At 52.9% G+C, this 27213-nt stretch overlaps 3 protein-coding genes across 3 annotated transcripts; 1 reads left to right on the top strand and 2 right to left on the bottom strand.

The window, feature by feature from the left end:
* Positions 1 to 283: 283 nt before the first annotated feature.
* LOC125556269 (AT-rich interactive domain-containing protein 1) lies at positions 284 to 25264 on the bottom strand. The gene is made up of 2 exons (XM_048719042.2): positions 24183 to 25264; positions 284 to 1243 (listed from the first exon to the last, which is right to left on the bottom strand). The coding sequence occupies exons 1-2, from the start codon at positions 25026 to 25028 to the stop codon at positions 551 to 553; spliced, it is 1539 nt and encodes a 512-aa protein (XP_048574999.2). The 5' UTR covers positions 25029 to 25264; the 3' UTR covers positions 284 to 550.
* On the bottom strand, positions 6490 to 10708 carry LOC147990739 (uncharacterized). Its single transcript, XM_087517974.1, has one exon. It carries the CDS (start codon positions 7804 to 7806, stop codon positions 6490 to 6492), a length of 1317 nt encoding a protein of 438 aa, XP_087374100.1. The 5' UTR covers positions 7807 to 10708.
* LOC147990738 (uncharacterized) lies at positions 11721 to 14493 on the top strand. Its single transcript, XM_087542885.1, has 2 exons — positions 11721 to 13267; positions 13938 to 14493. The coding sequence occupies exons 1-2, from the start codon at positions 12364 to 12366 to the stop codon at positions 14396 to 14398; spliced, it is 1365 nt and encodes a 454-aa protein (XP_087399011.1). The 5' UTR covers positions 11721 to 12363; the 3' UTR covers positions 14399 to 14493.
* Positions 25265 to 27213: the final 1949 nt, after the last annotated feature.

The raw sequence follows: 27213 nt of genomic DNA, 5'->3' as shown, positions 1-27213 counted from the left end.
TCAGACCCTGATCACGGATTGTTCGGATGTCACTCCTATCCATTCGATCCCTTCAGATGCGAAGTGATTTATTTCAGCCCGTGTCACAAGTGACCGGAGTTGAATTGATGTGTATCAAAACAATCCCTTGGGGTTTGCTTGGATAGAGGGATTATACCAAACCGCTTTGAATGCGCAAGGATCATATTCAATTTTCTACTCGTCCAAAGGGAGGACATAATCCACACCTATCCAAACAAAGCTCTCAGCAAAAATATACTCCACAGGGAATTCTCCGACGAAATAATAAAACTGCCTACATAATAAAGATAGTCTAAATGTCAACATAATAATTGCATTAATTTCCAGATCCATCAAGATGAAACGAGCCACGGGGCTATTCACAGAGAGAAAACTCTAAATGAGCTCCAGGTAACCAATTGGCGTCGACCTACGGAACCTTCCTGTGAGCTTCACCGCAAAGAAAGAAGAAAACTTCCTCTGAGCTCCAGATAAAGAAGCCGAGCTGGAGCCACCGAGCTACCCTAATAACCTATTGAACCTCCATGACCTAAGAACCCCTTTGAGTTCCGGAGGAAGAAGCAGACATGGAGTTACCCTGAGTACCACCTTGACGAAGATGCAAGAAGCCAGGCTCGAGTGAATCATCATCACTATCCACATCATTTGGAGTGAGCCGATTTTGGTACGCTCTTCGTCGCACTTGGAAAACATTGTGATAGTAACTTACAATGTCTTTTCTGCCCTTGGAACCCATGGCAGCAAACACTTCCTCCATGAATCTGTACTTGGATGAAGGCAGATTATTCTGGATAACGGCATTGAATTTATTTTCTTCATCCCTTCTCCATGTCAATGCAGCATCCTCACCGATGCGGTCAAATCCCATTGCATAAAATGCTGAGCCCAGTTCACGCTTCAGCTTGATCCTCTTCTCTGTCACATGAAATCTAACACAAGCAACAGAACTTGGGATTTGACAGTTGCAATTATCTGGCCTACCCTTACCAATAGCATCAGCATCAAGGCTTTCATTACTTGGTGCAGGCAAAAGAGGTTGTCCTAGAAATCTCAACACATGCGGCTCGTCATAAGGTAGCGAAGGCTTCCCAGTCCAATCTGGAACATCTGCTAGACCACTAAGCCGAGTTCGTGCATGCAAAATCCTGTCACTATTCCCACCTGCACACAGTCGATCGTCCCAACCATCGTACTGAGGCCGCTCCTCATTTGTAAGTCCACTCTGCAATGAACAAAGAGTTATGTTTTATACATTTTCAGAGTATCTCCTTGAGACGATTGAATATCATTGTCATATAAGAGAAGAAATTAATAAATAGAATAAAACATTAGTTCAGAATGCATGACAAACGATTTAAGTTCTTTGGTGATCGTATATGCAGTCTCTAAGCAGAAATAGAGAAGTTCAGGCAGCCAAAGAAACTGGAAGAGTATTTTTTAAGACAACAGACCTATATGTGGTATCAGCTGCTGTATGACAACCTGTTGGGATCATATATCAAGCGGCATAGGGAAACAAAATAATCTTAATAACTGAGTCTTGCAACTACAGGAAAAGCACAATATAAAAGAGGACCTCTGCTAAGGTCAGTAAGGAAATAGGGTGGATCATATGGCTGAAGAAATATACATAGCACATCCACCCAGACTAAAAAGTTTGAAGAAAGATAATCATACACATCGTTTGTCTAGCAAGATAAGTTTAAGCATTAGGATCATTCACAGGATAAAATTTATGAGCATCCGCAGTACAAGAATCATATTCGAAGTATCTAAAAGCCTAAAATAGTAACAACCCAACTAAGTTATCACTTTACAAATTTGTCCACCGTCATCATACTTGCAAATATGTAACAATACAAGATATTCAAATGTCATGATAACTTTGGCTTGCCAAATTTTCCGTGGCAAAATTACAAAGCAAAAGGGGCCTATAGCAATACAGTTGTAACTTGTAAATCATGTTGAGACATTTCCAGTAACATGCTAAATACCAAGTTAATATATGGGAGCTATTGACCCAGCAATGCAAAGTCACGGTGCACAGTCGAGTAACTAACAATGAAAATAATCTTCACTATGCAAGACTAACTGCACCAATAGTGTCGAACGCCAGAAACTGTCTCATAATGCGTGGGTCAACAGATTCGCTGACCTGGAACACTGAATGTGTTTGACAAGCATGAAGCACTCAGAAGCCTCAGTGAAATCCAACCGAGAACCTTGGTTAATGGTTTCGATGAAAACAAACTTTATGGAACCAAGTGATGGTGAACTGTGCTTGGGTGGGCAGAAGCTGGAGGAAGCTCTCATGGATGCTAAAAACGATACTGCAATACTAGTATGTAAATCATTCGTCTGACTTTTGCTGTAAGGGTGAAATACTGATCGGGTCATACTAGGTGCCCCCCTAAATTTTTTCCCTAAGAACCACTGTTGTCAGTTCAAGTTTTACCAAGCAAAGTAAATAATTAGAGGCACTAATGGTCCACCGTTTATTCTATAACTGTATATAATTAAGACAGTTTGGTTGCCTTGATGTGCCTGCATGTTGGAGTTTATAGCTGCAAATATGACATTTTTGGTAGGCACAAATTGTGTGGGATGAACCAAAAGCTGGATTATGCTACAAAGCTATGTTGCACCGGCACTTCACAAACATGCCGTATTCTGCAGGCATATGCGGGTCACATCAGATACACGTGTATTTATTTTCAATTTCAAACTATACAAAAGCCACTTGGATATACCGGGATACTAATAGAGCAAGTACAAGTCTGTTAGACCTTTGAGCCTGAGCATTGATAGTTGTGGATGACACTAGGAGAGTTGGGACAATTTTCGTTGGTTTATTTCTCACACAATGCCATACCAACCTGAGGGGTTGGGGTTACATACTTATAGGCTGCTAGCCAGCCAAGCATATGCTGAGATGCTACTAAGATGCCAGTCTAAGATGCTAGTCTAAGATGCCAGTCTAAGATGCTATCCTAACTGCCAGTCCTTGATGGTCAGGAACTCTATCCTAACTGCCACAAGGACCATGTGCTGCAGCCCCACAACGACCCTAGTACACAGACTTATCCAACATTCTCCCCCTAAGTCTTGTACGTCGTCTTGTGGGAGTGTTGAATCATCCCGATCCTGGAGCAAAGCTCGAGGAACTTGACCCTCCCAAGAGGCTTGGTGAGCAGGTCTGCGAGCTGATCCTTGGTGTTGATGTAGCTCGCCTCAATGCTCCCTTCTTCCACACAGCTGTGGATGAAGTGATACCTCAGCCGGATGTGCTTGCTCCGTTCGTGGAACACGGGGTTCTTTGCCAGGGCCAGGGCGGACTTGCTGTCCACCAGGAGCTGCACCGTTCTGGTGTCTTGGACGAGAAGATCACCAAGCAATCGAGCGAGCCAAAGCGCCTGAGTGCAGGCGGTGGAGGCCGCTATGTACTCAGCCTCACAGCTAGACAAGGCCACCACCTGCTGCTTGACTGATTGCCAGCTCACGAGACACTTGCCGAGGAAGAGGAGGATCCCGCTCGTGCTCTTGCTGGTGTCGATGTCGCCGGCATGGTCGCTGTCGCTGTACCCGACGAAGTGTGCTGCCCCCGGACACCTAGGGTAGTGGAGGCCGTGGTCGAGGGTCCCTGCTATGTAGCGGATGATCCTCTTCACTGCCTGCTGGTGTTCCGACGTCGGTCGCTCCATGAACCGACTGACATAGCCGACGGAGAATGCTAGGTCCGGCCGTGTGTGGGTGAGGTAGCGAAGGCTCCCCACAAGGCGTCGGTACTGCGTAGCATCCACTTCCTCCGTCGTGCTGTCGCGGCTCAGTTTCAGCCTCTCCTCCATCGGAGTGAGAGCTGGATGGCAGCCGGTGAGCCCAGCTAGCTCAACGATGCGCTTGGCGTAGGCGGACTGTCGAAGCGCAATCCCGGAGTGATCCTGGTGCACCTCAATCCCTAGATAGAAGGAGAGGAGCCCCAGATCACTCATCTAGAAGGTGGCCTTCATGTCTTCCTTGAATGCCGCCACCTCTGCATCTTTGGTGCCGGTGATCACCAAGTCATCAACATAGACGCCCACCAGCAGGGCATTTCCTCCACTGCCCCGTCGGTAGACAGCGGCCTCATGCGGGCTTTGCTCGAAGCCCATCTTCTTCAGCGTGGAGTCCAGCTTGGCGTTCCACGCCCTAGGTGCCTGCCGTAGGCCATAGAGGGCCTTGCGCAGGCGGAGTACCTTGCCCTCCTGGCCGGGAATCGCAAAACCCGGTGGCCGATGCACGTAGACTTCCTCCTTCAAGTCACCGTTGAGGAATGCCGACTTGACATCCATGTGATGGACACGCCAGCCCTCCTGGGCAGCTAGCGCAAGGAGAAGTCGCACGGACTCCATCCGTGCCACTGGAGCGAAGGCGTCGTCGAAGTCGACTCCTTCCTGCTGCAAGAAGCCTCGGGCCACCAGGCGAGCCTTGTGCTTGATGATGGCGCCGGCTCCATCCCTCTTCAGCTTGAACACCCACTTAAGGGTGATTGCGTGGTGACCACGAGGGAGGTCAGCGAGCTCCTAGGTGCGGTTTTGCTCGACCGCATCCATCTCCAACTGCATCGCGGCGCGCCATGCCGCATCTCTCTTGGCCTCTGCAAAGGACCGTGGTTTGCCCTGCGCCTCCAGGTCACGTGGCATCAGTCCCGGCACCGGCTGGTCGCCGAGTAGATCATCCATCGTGCGATACCACAGCTGTTCGCCTCCATACCACGCGTCGACCCACTCCTCGTCGTGAGTGAGCGGGGAAGCGAACTTCATCAGGTTGTGCTCTGCGTGAGCTGGTGCTGATGAAGACAAACCCGGAGTGGTGACCGCCGGGGCTGGAGTATGCGGTGTCGCCAGTTGTGGTGCCGTCGGCGTAGCGGGCACCGGAATCGATGTAGTTTTGGGGGCCGGGGTAGACGTGCCCGGCGGAGAGGAGCTGCTTGCTCCCCCGGCTTCCTTGAAGTGAGCGTACTCGACAATGAAGTCGTCATACGTCGGCGTCGCGCCGTCGTCCACCGCCTTGTCCCATTGCCACCCTCGCCCTTCGTTGAACACGACGTCTCGCGCCATGCGCACACGCTGTGTCTTTGGGTCGAGGATGCGGTAGGCCTTTGAGCCCTCCGCGTAGCCGATGAAGACTCCCGGAGTGCTCCTGTCGTCGAGCTTGCCGATGTGGCCAAGCTCCTTAGCGAACGCAAGGCAGCCGAAGACACGCAAATGGGAGACCGCCGGCTTCCGCCCATGCCAGGCCTCATACGGTGTCCTGCCGTCGAGTGCCTTAGTAGGCGAGCGGTTGAGGATGTAGACAGCTGTCAGCACCGCCTCTCCCCCAGAAAACAGCCGGCATCCCTCGCTGCTTGAGGAGAGCCCGAGCCATCCCCACAACTGTCAGGTTGCGCCGCTCGACGACTCCGTTTTGCTGCGGGCTGTACAGCGCGGAGTAGTGCCGCTGGATGCCCTCATCGGCGCAGTACGACGCGAATTCAGCCGCCGTGAATTCGCCGCCGTTGTCAGTGCGCAACACGCGCAATTTGCGGCCGCTCTCCGCCTCCACACCAGCCTGCGCGCGCCTGATGGCGTCCGCCGCTTCTCCCTTGCTGCCGAGAATCATCGCCCACATGTAGCGAGAGAGATCGTCGACAAGCAGCAGGAAGTAGCGTCGACCTCCTGGTGTGGCTGGCGTCACCGGGCTGCACAAGTCTCCGTGCACGAGCTCCAGCTTCTCCTTGGCCCGAAAACTCGCCTGTTGGGGAAAGGGGAGTCGTCTCTGCTTCGTCAGTACGCAGATGTCGCAGAACTGCTCCACATGGTCAAGGCATGGCAGGCCTCATACCATCTCCTTGGCACTTAGACGCTTCAGGGCCTCGAAGTGAAGATGCCCAAAGCGCTCATGCCATTGCCACGCCTCATCGCCCCGACGGACAACGAGACAGACCGGTTGTGCCACCTGCACATCAAGGACGTAGAGTCGATTTCCACCTCTGGGTACCTTGGCTAGAAGGCGACCCTGGCGATCCCAGATGCGTAGGACCCCAAGCTCAATCAGCACGCGTGAGCCGTTCTCATCCAGCTGTCCCAAGCTGATGATGGAGTTCCTTAGCGCGGGGATGTAGTAGACACCGGTGAGCAGCCGGTGCTCTCCCATCTTGGTGGTGAAGATGACGGAGCCGACGCCCTTAATTTCCACAGCGGAGGCATCCCCAAACTTGACGGAGCCTCGCGCATTGGAATCGAGCTCGGCAAAGAATTCCCTTCGACCGGTCATGTGGTGGGTGGCGCCGGTGTCGAGGCACCACCTCGTAGTCTTGTCCTTCCCGGAGGCATCGCCGAGAAGAGCGTGCGCCTTTGGCTCGTCGAGGTGGATGAAAGCTTTTGCGACTGGTGTCGCTGAAGATAGCTCAATGCTTGCATGCGCCATGAACAGAGCCGTCTCCTCCTTCGCCTATGCGACGTGAGCCTGGCCTTGTCGTGGTTGCCGACACTCATTGGCCCAATGGCCAAACCGGCCACAGTTGTGGCAGCTGTTGTCTTGTGCCGGCTTGGGCTTGCCAGCGGCGCCGTCCTTGGCGCCTCCGCGGGCGTCCCCTTCGGCACGTCCTTGTGCCCTGCCCTGGGGGCCTCTTCGCGTCTTACGCTGCTTGCCACGCTTGCGGCCGCCCGTCGTGGAAGAAGGCTCCCCCTTCTTCCTGTCACCAAGGCTGGCATCCCATGGCTCCTGAGTTAGGAGCAGCTTCCCGCCGGTGGTGATGGGCCCCGAGGAAGGCTGTGGCTCATCGGTGTCGACGACCTTGAGGCGACCTATCGCCTCCTCGATTGTCATCGTGGAGAGGTCCAGCAAGGACTCGATCGACCGAGCCATCTGCTTGTACTTCTCGGGGATACACCGAAAGAGCTTCTCGACAGCTCTCTCCTCGGTGTAGGTGGCATCACCAAACTTTACCAACTTCTGCAGCAGAGTGTTGAGACGGAGAGCAAAGTCATCAACGTCCTCACCTGGCTTGAAAGCCAGGCTCTCCCACTCCTTACGAAGTGCCTGCAGAGTGGACTTGCGAGCACGGTCGCTGCCAATGCGTGCCGCGGCGATGGCGTCCCAAGCTTCCTTGGCAGTCCGCTTGCTGGAAAGCGAGAACTGCATCTCGGGCGGGACTGCGGCGATGAGGGCGTCCAGCGCCTGTCGGTCCTCCTGGTGGTCGACGTTGCTGTCCTGGCCTGCCTCCCACATGCGCCGCACCTGGAGCCTGACCTTCATGATCCCGGCCCACTCGACGTAGTTGGTTTTAGTGAGGGTAGGCCACCCAGCACTGGGACCAACATCCCTGACCACAGTCCGGACCTCGTAGAGGCCGCGGTCCTGGTCGTTGCAGCCGCCGTCGCGGTGCGCACCTCCACCTGGAGCGCGGGCGTGCTCGGCTGCCCACTGCGCCGTCCGCTCTTGCGCCACTTTGGCGCGGTCTGCGTCAGCGCCGTCGTCCGCAGGCGCGGAGCTGTTGGAGCTGCCGTAGCCGCCGCGGAGTGCTTTGGCATCCGCCGTAGCCTCACGTGCTGCGTCTGCTGCTGCTGCTGCTTCTAACTCCGCCCTGGCTGCTTCTACCTCCGCTTTGGCTGCTGCCAGCTCCGCTGCAGCCAGCCTTGACACCCTTGCTGCCGCAGCAGCTGCTGCTACAGCTGCTCGCTCACGCTCCTCTGCCACGGCGCGCTCGGCCTCTTGCCGGCGCCGCATGCTCGAGGTAGCCGTGTGCTGAGAGCGACCTGCAGACATGGCTCGCTGCAGGGGGGTTGTTGCGTGAAGAGGAGGCTGTTGAAGACGAACTGCAGCTCGACAGTCCGGAGGGAGGAAAGTAGCCAGAGGCAGACGGAGCAGCTGCTGCTACCGACTTGGGCTGCTCGCAGGAAATGCTTAGGGTACAAGATAACGAGGCTCTGATACCACTTGTTAGACCTTTGAGCCTGAGCATTGATAGTTGTGGATGACACTAGGAGAGTTGGGACAATTTTCGTTGGTTTATTTCTCACACAATGCCATACCAACCTGAGGGGTTGGGGTTACATACTTATAGGCTGCTAGCCAGCCAAGCATATGCTGAGATGCTACTAAGATGCCAGTCTAAGATGCTATCCTAACTGCCAGTCCTTGATGGTCAGGAACTCTATCCTAACCGCCACAAGGACCATGTGCTGCAGCCCCACAACGACCCTAGTACACAGACTTATCCAACAAAGTCAAGCATGAAGTTAACTACTGGTGGGTTTTTTTTTAGGTAACTAACAACTGATGGTTATGTTTTCTTATTTGCGGAACTTCATCATCGAGTTCTTGATAAGATATTAGGTGCTGACTGCTGGTTAACCTGTTATTCACAGACTGTTGGAATGCTGGTTGCATGCAGTAAGATAAGGTAAGGTGTTTTTTCCTGTTCTGTAAATAAATCTATACTTGTTGTCTCCCCTTAACACTGTTTTTAGAACAAAAAAAATGGTGTATCACCATATCCATGTCCCCGTGCCATGCAACATAGATACCAGGTTGTCTGCTAACATATAGCCAACAGAAGGTGCTGGACGTTTAAGAAATATGATGAAATCCACTCAGGACAACTGAACCTCCCAAAACAACTAGCTCCAAAAATGGATGGTGCTAAAGTGTGTAAGAGCATTGTCGCGCCTACTGATGCATCAGTAGCGGACTGAACTAGTGCAGTCAGTTATTCAGATAACTGAACTGCAACACTACATGTGTATGGGCTTTGGGCCAGTGTGTGTGTGCGTTGGGCCAGAGGCCATGTAAGGGTAGCCCAGGAGGGCAGCTACAAATGTACGAACCACCGAACGAGATCAGGAGCGTGTGATGAATGAACCTCTTTCCCGTCCTCCAAGTCTGCTCCTCACCTACTCTGTTCTCTCCTTCCTCTCCCAAATTCTCAGATCGGATCCAGGGGCATTACAATCTGGTATTCAGAGCCTTCCCTAAAAAAATTTCCCACCACCCGCTGCCGCCGCCGTCCGCCGCGTCCCCGCGTCCCCTCGATCAGGCGGTAACACCCACCGAGCTAGGTGCGAGCCGCTCCGGCGAGCTCGCTCGAAATCCTACTCGGGGTTCGCCAGATCCGGAGAGTGACTACTAGTGCAGTCAGTTATTCAGATAACTGAACTGCAACACTACATGTGTGTGGGCTTTGGGCCAGTGTGTGTGTGCGTTGGGCCAGAGGCCATGTAAGGGTAGCCCAGGAGGGCAGCTACAAATGTACGAACCACCGAACGAGATCAGGAGCGTGTGATGAATGAACCTCTTTCCCGAAATCCAAGTCTGCTCCTCACCTACTCTGTTCTCTCCTTCCTCTAAGCATCTCCGGAGTTGCCTAATAGGAGGTCCAACACTACACATAAGTAGTGAAGGCTGCATACCTTACTGCTCACCAGCAAATGTTCTATAAGGTGGACCAATCCTACCTAGCCCTGATCAGACGAATAACACCCAGTCTCTTGCCTACCCTTTAGAACATTACTTGTCATGCATAGAACGCAGTGACTTGATTTCCCTAAATGGGATAATCCTGCTTCTTAAGGATATCCCATGCAGGAGTGGAGCAAGGCCGATGCTACCTGGGCTATAGCACTGGTCGAGCAACATTACTCCAAAGAGCATGGATTGAGTATCTAGCCCATAAATGCGAAAAGCCCACTACCGAAGTTCCAGAATACAACAATCAATCACTAGGGCTCACGCACATCACCTGAATTATCAGTTACTTTCGTTTCATGGAACTATTCCTAATGCTCCTGAGAAATGTTGTGCAAATCAGATATGTATGTTCATGAAGGCCCCGGCATGGACAAGAGGGACAAGCACTGGAGCATGATCAAGCATGGAGATGGAAGCAAACACACAAACAATGAAGACGGAGCCGCAAGTGGAGATCTCAGGACAAAAGCCACTCTAGTAATGCATGAATACATGGAGGAAAAATACAAGATGAAACTTCATAATTCAACCATGGCTATCTATAGATGTCATACCCCCTTATTATTGGGTCATGCCCATGTACTTTTGGAGTAAAACACTATGGGCAATCTTAAGAATCCATATTCAGGGAGGAATAACCCATGAATCGGATTGGGCCACCCTTTCCTTGGCTAGTCGAAATGCCCTCTTATAAGCCCCTTAAATACACTGCACCGCTACTGTTTGGATTTCGGTACTGTTTACATAAAGTTCACCATAGTTGTAACCTCTGTTGGAAAAGGCAACGCCTAGGAGGCACTTAGGCACACTTAGGCACTAGGCAATGATCAAACGCCTCACCTAGGGCATAAGCGGAACTCTAGGCATGGCAAGTAAGAATTGTCCACTCAAGTGAGAAATCATGCCATATTGCACCGACAAATCAAATTGTCCATCTTCCAATTTCAATAGCTGGTAGTTTACTCACTTATATTCTCTAAATTGATTTTGATACAAATATATTATCCCAAATACAACATGATACTCAAAATTGTGAGTCCACCTAGGCTGCGCCTAGGGCGCTTAAGCACCACCTAGGCGCTAGGCGAACGTCCACTTGCAACTCGTGTACTTCATTTGTGTCCATCAAGAAAGGTGCATCAAGGATGGCTCGCTGTCGCTCCCGCTCCGCTCCACCCCCTCCGCCTAGCACCGCGTAGCCTCGCTGCAACCCTGCCGCCGTCGAATCCCCGCCGGTAGCCCACCTCCTCCACTCTCCTCCTGCCCTTCAGCCCCTCCGCCACCGCTTCCCGCCGGTGGCCCTCCCTCCCCGCTCCCCCCCCCCCCCCCCCCCCCCCCCGCCCTCTAGTAATGCATGAATACATGGAGGAAAAATACAAGATGAAACTTCATAATTCAACCATGGCTATCTATAGATGTCATGCCCCCTTATTATTGGGTCATGCCCATGTACTTTTGGAGTAAAACACTATGGGCAATCTTAAGAATCCATATTCAGGGAGGAATAACCCATGAATCGGATTGGGCCACCCTTTCCTTGGCTAGTCGAAATCCCCTCTTATAAGCCTCCCCTCTTATAAGCCCCTTAAATACACTGCACCGCTAGTGTTTAGATTTCGGTACTGTTTACATAAAGTTCACCATAGTTGTAACCTCTGTTGGAAAAGGCAACGCCTAGGAGGCACTTAGGCACACTTAGGCACTAGGCAATGATCAAACGCCTCACCTAGGGCATAAGCGGAACTCTAGGCATGGCAAGTAAGAATTGTCCACTCAAGTGAGAAATCATGCCATATTGCACCGACAAATCAAATTGTCCATCTTCCAATTTCAATAGCTGGTAGTTTACTCACTTATATTCTCTAAATTGATTTCGATACAAATATATTATCCCAAATACAACATGATACTCAAAATTGTGAGTCCGCCTAGGCTGCGCCTAGGGCGCTTAAGCACCACCTAGGCGCTAGGCGAACGTCAACTTGCAACTCGTGTACTTCATTTGTGTCCATCGAGAAAGGTGCATCAAGGATGGCTCGCTCTCGCTCCCGCTCCGCTCCACCCCCTCCGCCTAGCACCGAGTAGCCTCGCTGCAACCCTGCCGCCGTCGAATCCCCGCCGATAGCCCACCTCCTCCACTCTCCTCCTGCCCTTCAGCCCCTCCGCCCCCGCTTCCCGCCGGTGGCCCTCCCTCCCCGCTTCCCTTCCACCCCCCCCCCCCCTCTGTGTCTCCGGACTCGCCATGGCGTCTCCCAGCGCCGACCCCGCCGACCGCGGAGTGACCCTCTCCGACGAGCGCGTGTCCTCAGGTGACGCTGGCTCGACTCAGGAAGCGAGTCCTCCGCGCGCTCCTACTGCGAGGTCGCGCGCCGTCCTGCGGCCCCTCCCGCATCTCCGACGCCGGCGCCCCATGCCCCCGCCCCTGCAGCGGCGCCGTCCAGGCTGCCTGCAAGACACCGCCTCGGCCCCCGCTCTGAGGTGCACCGCGTCTCCAACGCCAGGGCGGTTGACGCGGACGGGTTCCAGCAGCCACGACGCCGGTTTCGCCGCCGCCGCCCGCGCCAGGACGCTGTGCCCAGCTCTCCTCCGCGCCGCCCGCGCAGTCCCTCACCTGAAGAGGTGGCTGGGCTCTGCTTCCGGTGCTTGGACCCTGGCCACCGCGTGCGAGACTGCACCAACGACATCAGATGTCGCCGCTGTCTGACCTCCGGCCATGATTCCCGCTCCTGCGACGCCCACATCCAAGAGGACGAACACCGCCCCCGCGCCCCACCGAGCCAACCCAGGCCGACAGCCGTGGCTCCTCCCCGTCCTCAAGGCCCTCTCCTGCCCACGCCCTCCCAAGCCGCGCCGGCCATGCTGCCGCCTGCGGCCCGCCCGCTCGAGTTGGAGCGCGTTATCGTCTCGCACACCGTGGAGATGGAGGAAGCGGAGCGGGTCCTAGCCCGCGCGCTGGTGGCCTCCGTCACCGGCAACCGACCGCTCGTCTCCGCCGACGAGGTCGCCGCGGCACTTTACGACTCCTTCGGGCTTGTCGACGGGGACTTCACCGTGCACGCGCATCATCCGGAGGATTTCCTGATCCTCTTCGGCTCACAGGCCGCCATGGATCACCTCGCCGGAGAGCACTTCATCCGCTTCCCCCGCTTCTCCCTCTCGATGCGCCCGTGGAGCAAGCTTGCTCATGCCGGCTCGGGCGAGTTCGAATACCGCGTCGAGCTAGAACTCCGCGACATTCCTGCCCAGGCCTGGCACCTCTCCACCGCCGAGCACATTCTGCGGAGGAGTTGCTGGATCGAGCGCCTCCACCCCCACACTCGTTCCCGCGACGACCTCGCCACGTTCCGCCTCTCCGGCCGCACGCATGACCCCGCGGGCATCCGCCGTGACGCCGTCCTGGAGATCGTCGAGCAGATTCCCGCCCGCTCTAGCTCTGATGCACCTTCCATCAGAACGCTCACCTTCCCTATCTCCATCGCCATCGTCCGCGCCGAGATGATCCGTGCTGCCCCCCCTAGCGCGCCGGAGGGACCGGGCCCGGACCGCAACCGGGGCAACGACCACGACAACGGGCATGGCCATGGCCCTGGACGCGCGCGCCGCCGAGGCCGCAAGCGCAGACGCTCGGAGCCGCAACCCTCCGGCCGTGCCGATGGCATGGCGGTTGACTGCCTCAGCTGGCGCACCGGCGGCCTTTCCTCCCGCGCAGACGGCGTGGCCATGGCGGCGAGCTGGCCTACCCCGCCAGGCGCGGCGAAGCGTACGGCCCCCCAGCCTCGGAAAGGCATGCTTTCGTGGCCCGGGCAGCATGGAGCCCACCGACGTCGTCATCGTGACAGAAAAGGAAAGGGTAAAAGGAGAGATAAGCCGCTTTGCGTATGGGCCAGGCTCCCAGCGCTAATGGTGCCCCTGCGGACGGGCAGCCTGGCCAGTCTAGGACAGCTGGCAACACGCCAGTGGCCCTGGCCGAGTCAGACATGACCGGAATTTTGAATTCGGCGGCCTCCCCAGCACCCGGGGACAATCTCGCGGGGCCACTAACTGCCTCGCCTGCCCCCTCAGCCTGTCGGGATCTGGCCGTGCTTAGCGAAGTCCCTGATTCGCAGCAGGCAGCGCAGCCAATGACGCCCATCTTGTCGGGCCAAAGTGGCGCCTCTCCCACACCGAATCCCGAGGTGGGGCCTCCCAAGGACGCTGACCTGGCCGCGTCCCCGGCCCCGCGCGTTGGGATGGACCGCGCTGTGCCTGAGCCCCACGCCGCTGCCGCCGCCGCCCGCGAATCGGAGGGCACACACATAGACAGATCCCTGTCGCCCTCCCCAGAACTGAGGGACCAGCGGGACCCGCAAACACCCATGCAACACCATGCTGCCCCTGTCCCCCCGGGCCCGCTGCGAGCCCCACCGCCAACTCTGGGCCACCACGTCCAGCCATGCATGGATCTGGACCCGGCCGCTTCGCCTCCCCGCCAATCATCATGCGCCGATCGCGCGGAGCGGCTCCCACAGCCCGGCCCTGGACGCTGGGAGATTTCCTCGCCGCGGCCACCAAGGAGCTCAACGCCACCCTGCCGGCGCCTGGGAAGAGACCCCGCCGTCCCCTCGACTTCACCCCCCGACGTGGCCGCTCATCCTCCACCGCGTCCATGACCGCAGCCCCTCCCATAGCTGCAAGACGCGCGCAAGTTCAGGTTCTCCGCACACTCGGCATCGTTGGGACAAACCAGAAGATCTCGGCCGCGGAGATGAAGGCATACGACGATCTATTTGCTGCTCCCATCCCGCTGTCCGTGCTATCTGCCATAGCCGCGCTGGTAGATCGCGAAATCCCAGCTTGCCTGACGAGGCAGTCGCCTGTTCCAGCGCACGTCCAGCCGGTGTGTGCGACTTAGCTCCTCCTAGACGCCACCCCCCCCTGTCGATCCACTCTTTATGGATCACGGCCTCAAGACCGTTGTTTGGAATGTGCGCGGTCTCAACGCATGAGCGCGGCGCCATGCCATTCGCACGCTGCTCGACACCACCGGCGCCTCCATTGTATGCTTGCAAGAAACGAAGATTGAGTTTCTCTGCTCGTCCATTGTCCTTGACACGCTTGGCTCGGAGTTCGACGACTACACCTACCTCTCGGCGCAGGGCACGCGTGGCGGCATCCTTCTCGCTTGGAAGAGCAGGGTTGTTTCCATCTCGGACCCCCTGTTCACCAACAACGCGATCTCGGCCCGCGTTGCTACGGCCGGTGGCACGCCGTGGTGGATCACTGTCGTCTGCGGGCCACAGGATGACGTCGCCAAGGTCGCCTTCTTGGAGGAGCTCCGCGAGATCAGAGCGGACTGCCACGGTCCGTGGATGCTATGCGGTGACTTCAACCTCATCCTCCGCCCCGAGGACAAGAACACGGACAACCTCAATAGGCGCATGATGGGTAAATTCCGCCGCCTCGTCAACAACCTAGCTCTCAAGGAGGTTTATCTCAACGGGCGCCGCTACACGTGGTCAAATGAGCAGTCACCCCCGACCCTGGTACATCTTGATTGCGTGCTCTGCACGTCAGACTGGGAGGACGTACACGGCGAGTGCCACCTGATGTGCCTGGCGTCTGTTGTGTCTGACCACTCCCCCTTGCTGCTGGATTGCGCCCCTGTACCAGTGCTGCACCGCAGGTTCCACTTCGAGGAACATTGGCTGCGCCTGGACGGATTCCATGAGACAGTAGCCGCGGCGTGGGATTCTGTTCACGAGCCTGATCCCTTCCGTCGCCTGATGTTGCGCCTCCAGGCCACGACACGAAGCTTGACGAGTTGGAGCGCCAAAGCTGTTGGCAACGTCAAGACCAAGCTGGCCATTGTCAGAGAACTCATTGCGCGCTTTGACAAGGCCCAGGAAGACCGTATCCTCTCGCCTCCGGAGGACTGGCTACGCAAACAGCTGAAGGTCTCGTACCTAGGACTCGCATCCTTGGAACGGACGATCGCAAGACAGCGAGCCCGCATCGCCACACCCAAAGATGGAGACGCCAACACGACCTTCCACCGGCAATGCTCGTTTCGACGTCAGAAGAACCGCATCTTCCGCCTCTCCGCGGACGGCGCGCTGCTCACCAACCATGACGAGATGGCCGAGGCTGCCTTCCGGCACTTTGACGCCCTGCTTGGTACGGCGGTCGAGCGCGACCACTCGCTGGACCTGTCGCAGCTCATCGAGGGGAGCGACCTCTCCGACCTGGACGTGGCCTTCTGTCCGGAGGAGATCTGGGAGGCAGTGAAACGCTTGCCCGCACACAAGGCGCCAGGGCCCGATGGCTTCAACGCTGAATTTCTCCGTGCGTGCTGGAGCATTGTGAAGCAGGATTTTGTGGATGTATTCCAGCAGCTCTTTCAGATGCGTGGTCGCGGCTTCTGCAAGCTCAACCAAGCTCTTCTCACGTTGTTGTCGAAGCGCGCCGATGCCCAGGAGTTGCGCGGTTACCACCCGATATGCCTCATTCACATCGTGGCCAAGGTTTTCGCCAAGGCCCTCTCGCTCCGGCTGGCCCCAAAACTTGACTGCCTTGTCAGCCGCAATCAAAATGCATTCATCCTCGGACGGAGCCTACACGACAACTTCGTGCTTGTCCGGCAATCGCTGAAGCTTTTGAACCAGCTTGGGGTCCCAAGGGTGATGCTCAAGCTCGACCTCACGCGCGCCTTTGACTCCATCTCCTGGCCGTTCCTCTTTGAGGTCCTACGCCAATTTGGGTTCGGCCATCGCTTCCTCGAATGGATTGCCATCCTCCTGTCCTCTGCGAGCACCCGGGTCCTGCTGAACGGCGTGCCAGGCCCACCGCTATGGCACAAGGAAGGGTTGCGGCAGGGCGACTCTGTCCCCGCAACTATTCGTTCTCGCGGTCGACACACTCGGCCGGCTGATTCGACGCGCGCACGACACGGGCATTCTTTAGCCGCTACATCCGCGGAGACCAATACCGGCTATATCCTTGTATGCCGACGACGTCATGCTCTTCTGCCATGCCACGACAAGCGACATTGCTGCTGTCAAGGAAATACTCGACCTGTTTGGCAGAGCGTCCGGCCTCAAAGTGAACTACGCCAAGAGCTCGGCCACGGTCCTGCATGGGGAACAGGGTGCCCCTGAGATGATCACCGGCTTGGGTTGTTCGACCGCCGCGCTCCCAGTCACTTACCTCGGCATCCCCTTGACGACGCGCCGTCCTTCCGCTGGCCAGCTGCAGCCCCTCGTCGACAAGGTCGCCGGACGCTTACCCACCTGGAAAGCCTGGCTCATGAACAGAGCCGGCAGGCTTGCTCTCGTCAAGTCTGTTCTTAGTGCCATTCCGGTGCACCAGCTGCTCGCTTTTGCTCCTCCGAAGAAAACCTTGCAGCAGCTCGAGAAGATTCAACGAGGATTCCTATGGGCCGGGCGTGCCGACGCCAACGGCGGGCACTGCCATGTCAATTGGCGCCTTGTCTCCCGCCCCCTCGCGCTTGGTGGCCTCGGGGTTCACGACCTCGAACGAACCAGGCTTGCACTGAGACTACGGTGGCTATGGCTCTCACGCACAGAAGACGGTCGCGCCTGGCAGGGGCTGGATCTTCAATTCTCCTGCCACGAGCGCACCCTGTTCTTTGCCTCCACCTACATGGTCATTGGGAACGGCATGAAAGCCCTGTTCTGGGAGGATCGATGGCTCAACGGCCGCTCGGCCGGCGAGCTCATGCCCATGCTCTACAACTGCATCCCCAAGCGGCGGCGCAAGACTAGAACGGTGGCTGAAGGACTCAACGGCAATGCTTGGGCCCGAGATATACAGGGTGTCCTCGGCCTACACGAGATTGGCCAGTATTTGCAGCTTTGGCAACTCGTGCAGTAGGCCACACTCACTGACGCCCCTGACCAGCTGATTTGGAAGTGGACAACGAGCGGCATCTATTCGGCGCAGTCTTGCTACTTGGCTACCTTCCAAGGCTCATCCTAATCCTACTCCTGGAAGCTGATTTGGAAGGCTTGGGCTCCATCTCGGGTCAAGTTTTTCTATTGGCTTGCTAACCTGGATCGCTGCTGGACGGCCGACCGTCTGGCTCGCCACGGTCTGCAGCACCATCCACGCTGCCTCCTGTGCGATCAGGCGCCGGAAACGATCAGGCACCTCATGCTTGACTGCCCCTTTTCCAGGCAGGCATGGCACGAGACCCTCGCCTGGCTTCGCATACCAGCGCCGATCCCCAACCAGGAGCCCACCCCTCATGGACTGGTGGCAACACACCAAGGACGACACGCCGCAAGCACAACGCAAGGCCCTGCAATCCGTAGCGCTCCTAGTTCCATGGCTACTATGGAAACATAGAAACAGCTGCGTCTTCGACAATGCGACGCCCTCCCTCGACACGCTCGTCAACCAGATCAAGGAGGAAGCCGGCTCCTGGGCTAAGGCCGGAGCTCCAGGCCTTAGAGTAGTCCTCCCCCCTTCATGGGATGTGCACTGAGCTCTGTACCTGTTCACCGTCTATTCGTCCTAGGACGACTGTAACTGACACCCTACCTTTTCAATGAAAAGAAACGCAAGGTCCCTTTGCGTTTTCCCGAAAAAAATTGTGTCCATCAACCAGGCCAAGACCGCTTTCGAATCCCAACTTTCATCAATACTTCATCATTATTCACCATAATCATAATTCTATTTTCATACTTCTTGTTCTCGATTTCACACGGAGGTTAGACCTTCGATGTCAAATTGATCGTGATTCGGCATGACAAATAACATCTCGGGGTATTTTTTTAGCAATTGCTAAGGCGCATCAACATGGCATGTTAGTAGTTAGGTCGTCAAAGACGTCTCCACTAGAGTCAAACCCATGATCTCCTCGAAAGATTGGGACACCCATGTAGGTAGGTTATTTGAGGTCAAATGGAAAAATAGATATAAGATTGTCCACATTCGAGTTTGAAAGTGGATGCAGCCAACCAAAACTCTTAACTAATATACACTCTGGAATAACAAGAAGAATGTCAAGCATAATTTCATTTTTACCTTGTAGCAATATTGTAGTTACACGTGATTTGTATAGTCATGGGACATCATCTCAGATCACCACGGGTCTCTGGACACGATCTAGGCTATGTGCATAAGATCGCTAAGGTTTGTGTGTCTCTAGATTGCTCGTCCTCCTTGCCGGGCCTTGGACGCCTTTATATATCCGTACTATGGTGGTGGCCTTCCCTCCTCTAAGTAGGTGACCTCTCCATGTATGTCTGTACGGGTGGGAATTCGGATCATGCAAGTAGAACTCGTGGCCCCTTCGCCAAGCAATCCACAAGGTTTCCTATTTGGGAACCCCAAGCATACACCCCATCGGGTCGGCGTGCTCCGTTGGGCCTTCAAGGCTTGCGCATACCTAGCCCCATATGCCTGTTTACGGTATACGGTATACGTTGTAGGGATAAGGTATTACGGCTACACATCGTCAAAGTCATGGGAATGTGACCACACAGTGTGGGCTCACTTCCCAAGTTTGCATCCTATTTTACCCCTGGTTTTCATATTTGACATTGAGGCTTCAAATGGAAAATTAGATATAAAATGAGATATTCCAAATGCTGGATTGAACCGACATCCTTTGAATTAAGCATTCTCAACTAGCTTGTTTTCATTTCCTGTTTATCTCATGGTTGTTCACTCCATTATCATTGGTTCGAGTTTTAAGATTTGATTTAAGTACGAATGCAACTTGATCCAAAAATTACTGAAAAATAAAATTCATGAATTTTGTTTATATCACTATCCTCTAAGAAAATTTTGAGAATGGCAAGTTCTAGTCGAGGGTGACAGTCCAAGTAGTAGATGTTGTGACTCCATTATCCTCACACCCTTCGAATTAAGCTTTCTCAAGTGGTTTGTTATTGTTGCTTGTTTATCTCATGGTTGTTGACTCGGTTATCCTTGGTCTGAATTTTAAATTTTGATTTCAATATGAACGTAACTTGCTCCTAAATTACTAAAACATTGTAATTCATGAATTTTGTTTCCAGCACCCTTCAAAAGAAATTGCGAATACTTTTGGCTTGTCAAGGCCTCAATGTTGGTAGTGCAGTACTGCAGTTAGTGAATTTGGTGACGGCATGGCCATCCGAGCGTCACAAGAAATCCTCTATCTGCACTTCATCTTCTCCACCATGTCCTTTCATGTAGCCTTGATTTTCCAATGCATCTGGCATGTTGCCGAAAGTGGATGTGGCTAGGCCACCATCTTTCTTTGTTGTGATTCAACTCATACAAGGGAAATCCAAAAATAGAAACCATGGTCTGTCGGCTCTCATAATGGTTTAAGACTAAAAGGTAACCCAAGAGGACCAACACCGTTATTCACCTATAAGCGGTTAAGGCGAGATGCCAGCCTCGCCTAAGACACTAGAGGAACATATCAATTGGGACATATTAGGAGAGAAACAAAAATATTGAATGGCAGGTCACTGGCCATAAACACACCGTCCCCACAACCCGAAAAGCCATCTAATAACTCATTTGTCCCTCTTGCGACACAATTGCCACTATCCCTCCATTCTTTCTCATCGTCAATGTTGAGGATATCAGTAACTAGTACCATATCGGTCGGGTGCTAATTATGTATAAATAGGCAAATCGACCAGTTAATCGGCTATTTGGTGACCCACGGAGTAGCGATTAACTGAGATGCCGCTTAACTGGCCGATATTTGGAACATTGCTCATCATAGTCACAACATTACTCATCTTCCCCCTTTCCCGGCAATAGAAACAAGTAACACCACATGCCTAACTTATCCCTCACAACATAAGACACAACCCCTCCTTTCCCACATGGTAGAGTAGTTGATCGGAAAAGAGAAGCCGCAGGCAAAACAGACACGCTTAGATGCATGCCAGTGTAGGCAGGTGAAAGGAACGCCATCCTCAAGACGAATGCAAGAGCATCGCGGACCGAATAATTGTCAGCTCGGGAGCTTCCCCACAACTTATTTGGGGATCCCCATTAGTGACTCGCGGCTAACTGTAGCCGAGTTGCGCCCTACGGTGGGCAAGCTCCAACACCGCATGGAACCTTGGCAGGGGCGATGGCTTCCGAAAGCAGCTCGGTCCATGCTCATTAACTCCTCCTTGTCCAGCCTGCTTCTATTCATTATGAGCTTCTACAGCCTGCCCGAGACGTTGCATCATGAGATTGCTCGCGTCCAGGGCCGCTTCTTCTGGGCTGGTGAGGGCGATAAGCAGAAGTACCACATGGTGCGGTGGAGTGAGATATGCAAGCCTCGTGATCAGGGCGGCCTCGGGATCATGTCCTCCAAATGCATGAACATCGCTCTGCTAACACGATGGCTCTGGCGGATCTCAAACAGAGAGGGCGGTCTGTGGCTCCGCATCATCCAGCAGAAATACCTCCGTGGCCAGCCTCTCGCCTTCTGCCAGCGGTCTGGGGGCTCCCAGTTCTGGCAATCCATCATACAGCTCCTCCCTGTCCTTCGCATTGGGACTTCGATCGCGGTTGGATCAGGCACTGCCACGCTGTTTTGGTTCGACCGTTGGGCTGGGGACGCCCCCTTTGCGGCCCGCTTTCCTGGCCTGTTCGCCATTGCGGTGGAGCCTAGGGTTTCGGTTGCGGTGGCCCTTACTGACTTAGGGCAACTCGCGTTCCGGCGATCGTTTGGTCCTGTGGACACCACCGATTGGCATGACCTGCTCGACTGCATTGCTCTGCACGAGCCTGTCCTCGCGAGGGGAGTTGACCGCGCCAGGTGGCGGCTAGAGCCATCTGGCCAGTTCACTAAATCACTATATCAGGCGATCGCCCCTTCCCCGGGCCCCGAGGCCCTCACCACCATTTGGGAGATCCGGCTCCCCCTAAAGATTAGAATATTCTTGTGGCAATGGATCCGCGGCCGCCTCCCATCCGGCATGGAAGTCTTGAAGCGCAACGGCCCTGGTGACGGTTGTTGCCCGCTTTGCGGGCCCAAAGAAGACTCGAACCATATCTTCTTCTCTTGCGTGTCCGCGCAGTTCCTTTGGAGCTGTTTCTGCGAATTAATGGGCGGAAGTTGGGACCACAACAACTTCCCCGCTCTCTTCGCCGAACTTCAGGCATCACCACCCTCGTCTCGCCACATTAGGTGGCTGACTATCGGTGTGCTCGCCTGGACGCTGTGGACTCTTACGAATAGGCTCGTGATTCAGCGTATACCTCTTCGGCGCGCTACTGACGCTCTGTTTAAATGGTCTGGGTACTTGCAGCTTTGGCGGCCGCTTAGCCGTCCCAAGGAGAGAGACGCCACCACCTTCATCATCACCCAGCTTCGCGCGATGGCTCTCCGGTTGGCTCCCCCGCTTCCCCCACCACCTCCAGAGCTGGATTAGATCTTCCCTGCGTCGCCGTCGCCACCGCCATTTGTTTGTGTGTGTGTGTTGGGCTAGTTGGGTTGTGCCCACAGCTGAACTTCTCTGTGTGTGTGCTTGTGTGTGAGACCATGTTCGCGATGGCTGTGTGTGTGTTCGCGACTGGTACTTTGTGAATGTTGTGCTCGGTGGTTGCTTTATTTATAAAGCGGGGCGAAAGCCTTTTTCGGTAAAGGAACGCCATTTCCAAGCCTTCGGAGCAACCACATCAACATTGTGGTGAGGACTAAACGGCGGCAGATGCTTCTCTGTAGACAACATGTGCTAGATGGTCAAGGCAAGGGCGGCACCTTCCTCCTAGGGCGCCTTAGCGCTGAAGAAATGCTTAGACAATGCCTTAAAAACCATGACTCTGGCACCAAATAGAGGTGGGGCATTAAAACAGTAAATATCATTGAAGGAGGAAGCATGGCAGGTGTCAAATAAAGAGAGCAAAGTATAGGCTGGGAGGAATCCTACTTCATTTTTTCTTCTCCGTGTCTCAAGCATATAGGCTATATCCTAGCAGTGAACAACATCTAACAATCTTAGAGATATCGATCGGAAAAAGAAGGGAAAAGATAAATATGCAGAACAGCTAGCATAATTAAGGTTAATAGTGCAAGCATAACCCTATAAAGAATTAGAAAAAAAAAGCTGCCATTTTTGCACCATGAAAATAAACTTAGGCCAAAGCCTAACTTTGTTTGTTTGCCGCTAATACAACAACAAAGCCAAAAGAAAGCCTTTAGTCCCAAACAAGTTGGGGTAGGCTAGAGGTGAAACCCATAAGATCTCGCGACCAACTCATGGTTCTAGCACATGGATAGCAAGCTTCCACCCACCCCTGTCCATGGCTAGTTCTTTGGTGATACTCCAATCCTTCAGATCTCTCTTTACAGATTCCTTCCATGTCAAATTCGGTCTACCCCGACCTCTCTTGACATGATCCACACGCTTTAGCCGTCCGCTATGAACTGGAGCTTCTGGAGACCTGCGCTAAATATGCCCAAACCATCTCAGACGATGTTGGACAATCTTCTCTTCAATTGGTGCTACCCCAACTCTATCTTGTATATCATCGTTCCGGACTCGATCCTTCCTCGTGTAGCCACCCATCCATCTCAACATGCGCATTTCCGCCACACCTAACTGTTGAACATGTCGCCTTTTAGTCGGCCAGCACCATACAACATTGCGAGTCAAACCGCCGTCCTATAGAACTTGCCTTTTAGCTTTTGTGGCACTCTCTTGTCACAGAGAATGCCAGAAGCTTGGCGCCACTTCATCCATCCGGCTTTGATTCGATAGTTCACATCTTCATCAATACCCCCATCCTTCCGCAACATTGACCCCAAATATCGAAAGGTGTCCTTCTGAGGCACCACCTACCCATCAAGGCTAACCTCCTCCTCGCGCCTAGTAATACTGAAACCACACCTCATGTACTCGGTTTTAGTTCTACTAAGCCTAAAACCTTTTGATTCCAAGGTTTGTCTCCATAACTCAACTTCCTATTAACCCCCGTCAGACTATCATCAACTAGCACCACATCATCCGCAAAGAGCACACACCATGGGATATCTCCTTGTATATCCCTTGTGATCTCATCCATCACCAAAGCAAAAAATATAAGGGCTCAAAGCTGCCCCCTGATGCAGTCCTAATGATAGCCAAAATTTACCAACAATGCCCTCACCCAAGAATTTACAGAAATATAAGCAATCTTTTGAATTCTTTTTTCACAATAAATAGCTACCACTGATTTGCCTTGTTACCATGATAATTAGATATTATATATGGAAAATGCTGTGTTTTGCTTTTCAGTTTTCACCCATAGCAGATGGGTCACAGCTACAACTAACCAGGAGTAGACACGTGTACGAACATAAAAGGTCCACAGAGCCCTCAGAGTTTTCAGACTCCTTAGATGGGAAAAGGGATAAACAGATCAAAATTAGCAATATTGCAAGATCATCTTATATTCCTTGACCTAGATTGGCATGGTGCTGGGAAAAGAACTGTGAGAATGCTCTAAAATGATCATTTAGCATTCTCCAAGATGACCCTAAGTGAGCATATGAAAAAAGATGTGTGATTCTCTTTTCAGAAATGATAGCACTTCTGTGTAGGTAAATCTAAGGACCAACAGCTATAATTAGACAGCCGATAAGAATGACCAAATCCAGAATCTAAATCCACAATTTAACGAACACAATTACATAATCAAGCATACCATTTATCACGTTCAAAAAACAAAACTATGTGGCCAGAAGTTACCTGCGGTGAGGTAGTGCTATAGGGCAATTTGCTGCAATCGATATTTTCAAACATCAGGCGACGGAACATAAGCGTCGAGGAGAGTTGGCTGCCATGATTCTGTCCAGCGCCATGATCACCCGGATTCTTCGCGACAAGGCGGACCCAGTTAAGCATCTGCAGAGGAACCTCCCTCTTACGCTTCAGATGGGCTGATACGGCGCTTGTGTGGTCCTTGTGTGACGACAGGAACTTATCCTTCTTCGCGTTCGAGCGGTGGGCCGCATTGCGACTGCTCCCGGCCACCTCGTCCTGGCTTTCAGGCTTGCCGATGCTCTGCTCAAGGAGCCAAAGATGCTTGGCGTACACCAGCTTGATGGGCGCATCAGCAGCCGGTTCGAGGCCTACCGCCTCGGCGATGGCCGCCCATGAGGTGACCGCAGCGAATCCGCCGCGAGAGCGCACGGCGAGGTACAAGGGGAGCATGTCCACCAAGCCGCCTTTCCCGAGCACAAGAGGCTTCGGGAGTAACGGAAGCCCGGCAGACAATCGCCCCTCGGCGAGGAAGGCGGCGAGCACGGTGTCGAACAAGGCGGGGGCGCCCGCTTCCGTGAGCTCATCGTCCGGGATCTGCAGCCCCGACAGGTGCCCGCGAGCACGGAGCTTGCCGATGACGTCGCGCACGCAAAGGACGAGGTGGGATGGGCCACTGGACATCGGCGGCGGCGGCGCCGCCGCCGCCGGTGAGGAGGGCGCCCTCGCGGCCGGCGCGCCGTGGGGGTTTGGGCTTGGGGTGTTGGTTTTGAAAGGGGGCGCGGAGGAATTAGTGGCAGGTGGTGGTGGCGGTGGGCTCGGAGGGGTAGCCATTTTTGCCTCCAGGCCCTTTGGGTTGAGGAAAACCCAACCCCTTCGACGTTGGAGATTGGAGAGGAAGGAAGGCTGATGTTTTTTTGTGTGTGTTCTCTTTGAATTTTGGTTTGTGCTTTGTGAAGGAACAAAATTTAATCCATGTGAGCCAAACCCTAGGTCTACTGGGGGTGAGGGTTGGAGATTGGGGAGGAAGGAAGGCTGATGTTTTTTTGTGTGTGTTCTTTTTGAGTTTTGGTTTGTGCTTTGTGATGGAACAAAATTTAATTCATGGGAGCCAAAACCTAGGTCTATGTGTGGGTGTTGGGGTGGGGGTGGGGGTTGGAGATTGGGGAGGAAGGAAGGCTGATGTTTTTTTTGTGTGTGTTCTCTTTGAGTTTTGGTTTGTGCTTTCTGATAGAAAAAAAAATCCATGGGAGCCAACCCCTAGGTCTATGTGTGGGTGTGGGGTAGGTGTGTGGGTGTGGGTAGGAGATGGTGTATAGAGGGAGAAGAAAAGGGGATCATGATGCATGATGATGGTGGGTCCATGTTTCATCGCGTACTAAAAACGCGATTATTTTATGGGAGTGTGAGTTGTCAAAGAAAAAAAATAAACAATGAACAAGAAAATCGACACATCTCATGTCTCGAAATGTGCGTAATACGACAGGGTAGTATGAGTTGTCAAGCAACAACTTATTTAATGTACAACACATGTATAGCATAAATCCGAATGGGAAAGTGTACTCCCTCCGTCCGGTAAAGAGTGTACATCTAGGTTCAAAATTTGTTCACAAAAAAGTGTACGTCTATCTTCCCGATGCACTTTAAAGTAAAAAAATAATTCTTTCTCATCACACGGTAATCAAGACCAATAGCAATCTACATATGGTCCTCTTAATTTCTACATGCGCTTAGCTCATTGGGGGTTGGGTAATTAAAGAGGAGAGAGATGGTGCCTTGCACCTTTCCAATACAATTTTTACTTAACTCCATAATTTGTCCTAAAATTCCTGGATGTACATTCTTCACCGGACGGAGGGAGTAGTACACAAAATTAGTTGAAAAACTTCATACTTTTCAAGTATATTAAAAGACACGGTTAATAGAATATTGTCTTCTTCCTATAGATATATGGTGTGTTCGTATTAAGACATTAATCTCTCTCTCACACACACATACTCCTTTCGTCCCAAAATTCTTGTCTTACATTCATCTAGATACGGATATACCTAATACTAAAACGTGACTTAATACATCCGTATTTAAACAAATCTAAGACAAGAATTTTGGGACGAAGGGAGTATAATATAAATATAAATGGAAACCACAATGGGCAAAGTTATTTCAAAGATTTTGTTACTTTTGGAGCATAATGACAACACACAATTAATATACATTATTAATTATCTCCCAATTATAGATATGTTATGTTTATATTAGGATTTTAATTGTCTCAAGATAGCCATGAACTTGGTGTAGCAGGAATGACCCCAGTTGGTGTCATATGAGCCTAGGAGATCAATCCCCTTGAAGAGTAGAGTCTCGGTCTAGAAGTTATCTGGGTGTCAAAAATGACAGACAGGGTAATCAACTCAAGTGGCTTTGCCTGCCGACCGAGGATGATTGGAAGTTCTTCAGGGTGACGAAAGTGACAAACGGGGGTAATCTACCGAAGTGGCTTCACCTTCCAACCAGGAATGATACCATGCACCAGTTGATTTGCCTCGAAGTGTGTGATCATTGTCTAAGGGTTTCGATGTAGAGGATGTCCATCCCACTCCCTCCATCCTAGAGCACCTTGGTGAGACGGATGTCGTCGATGAGTGGATCCATGACCAAAGGGAATCTACTGATGGAAATATGCCCTAGAGGCAATAATAAAATGGTCATTGTTATATTTCCTTAATCATGATACAGGTTTATTATTCATGCTAGAATTGTATTGACCGGAAACTTAAATACATGTGTGGATACATAAACAAATACCGTGTCCCTAGTGAGCCTCTACTAGACTAGCTCGTTGATCAAAGATGGTTAAGGTTTCCTAACCATAGCCATGAGTTGTCATTTGATAATGGGATCACATCATTAGGAGAACGATGGACAAGACCCATCCGTTAGCTTAGCATATGATCATTCAGTTTATTGTTACTGCTTTCTTAATGTCAAATACATGTTCCTTCGACCATGAGATCATGCA

Source organism: Triticum urartu, chromosome 1A (assembly GCF_056163025.1).
Source record: "Triticum urartu cultivar PI428250 chromosome 1A, HENAU_Tu73, whole genome shotgun sequence".
Classification (NCBI taxonomy): domain Eukaryota; kingdom Viridiplantae; phylum Streptophyta; class Magnoliopsida; order Poales; family Poaceae; genus Triticum; species Triticum urartu.
The sequence above is the reverse complement of the archived record's forward strand: the minus strand, read 5'-3'. Positions and strand labels throughout refer to the sequence as shown.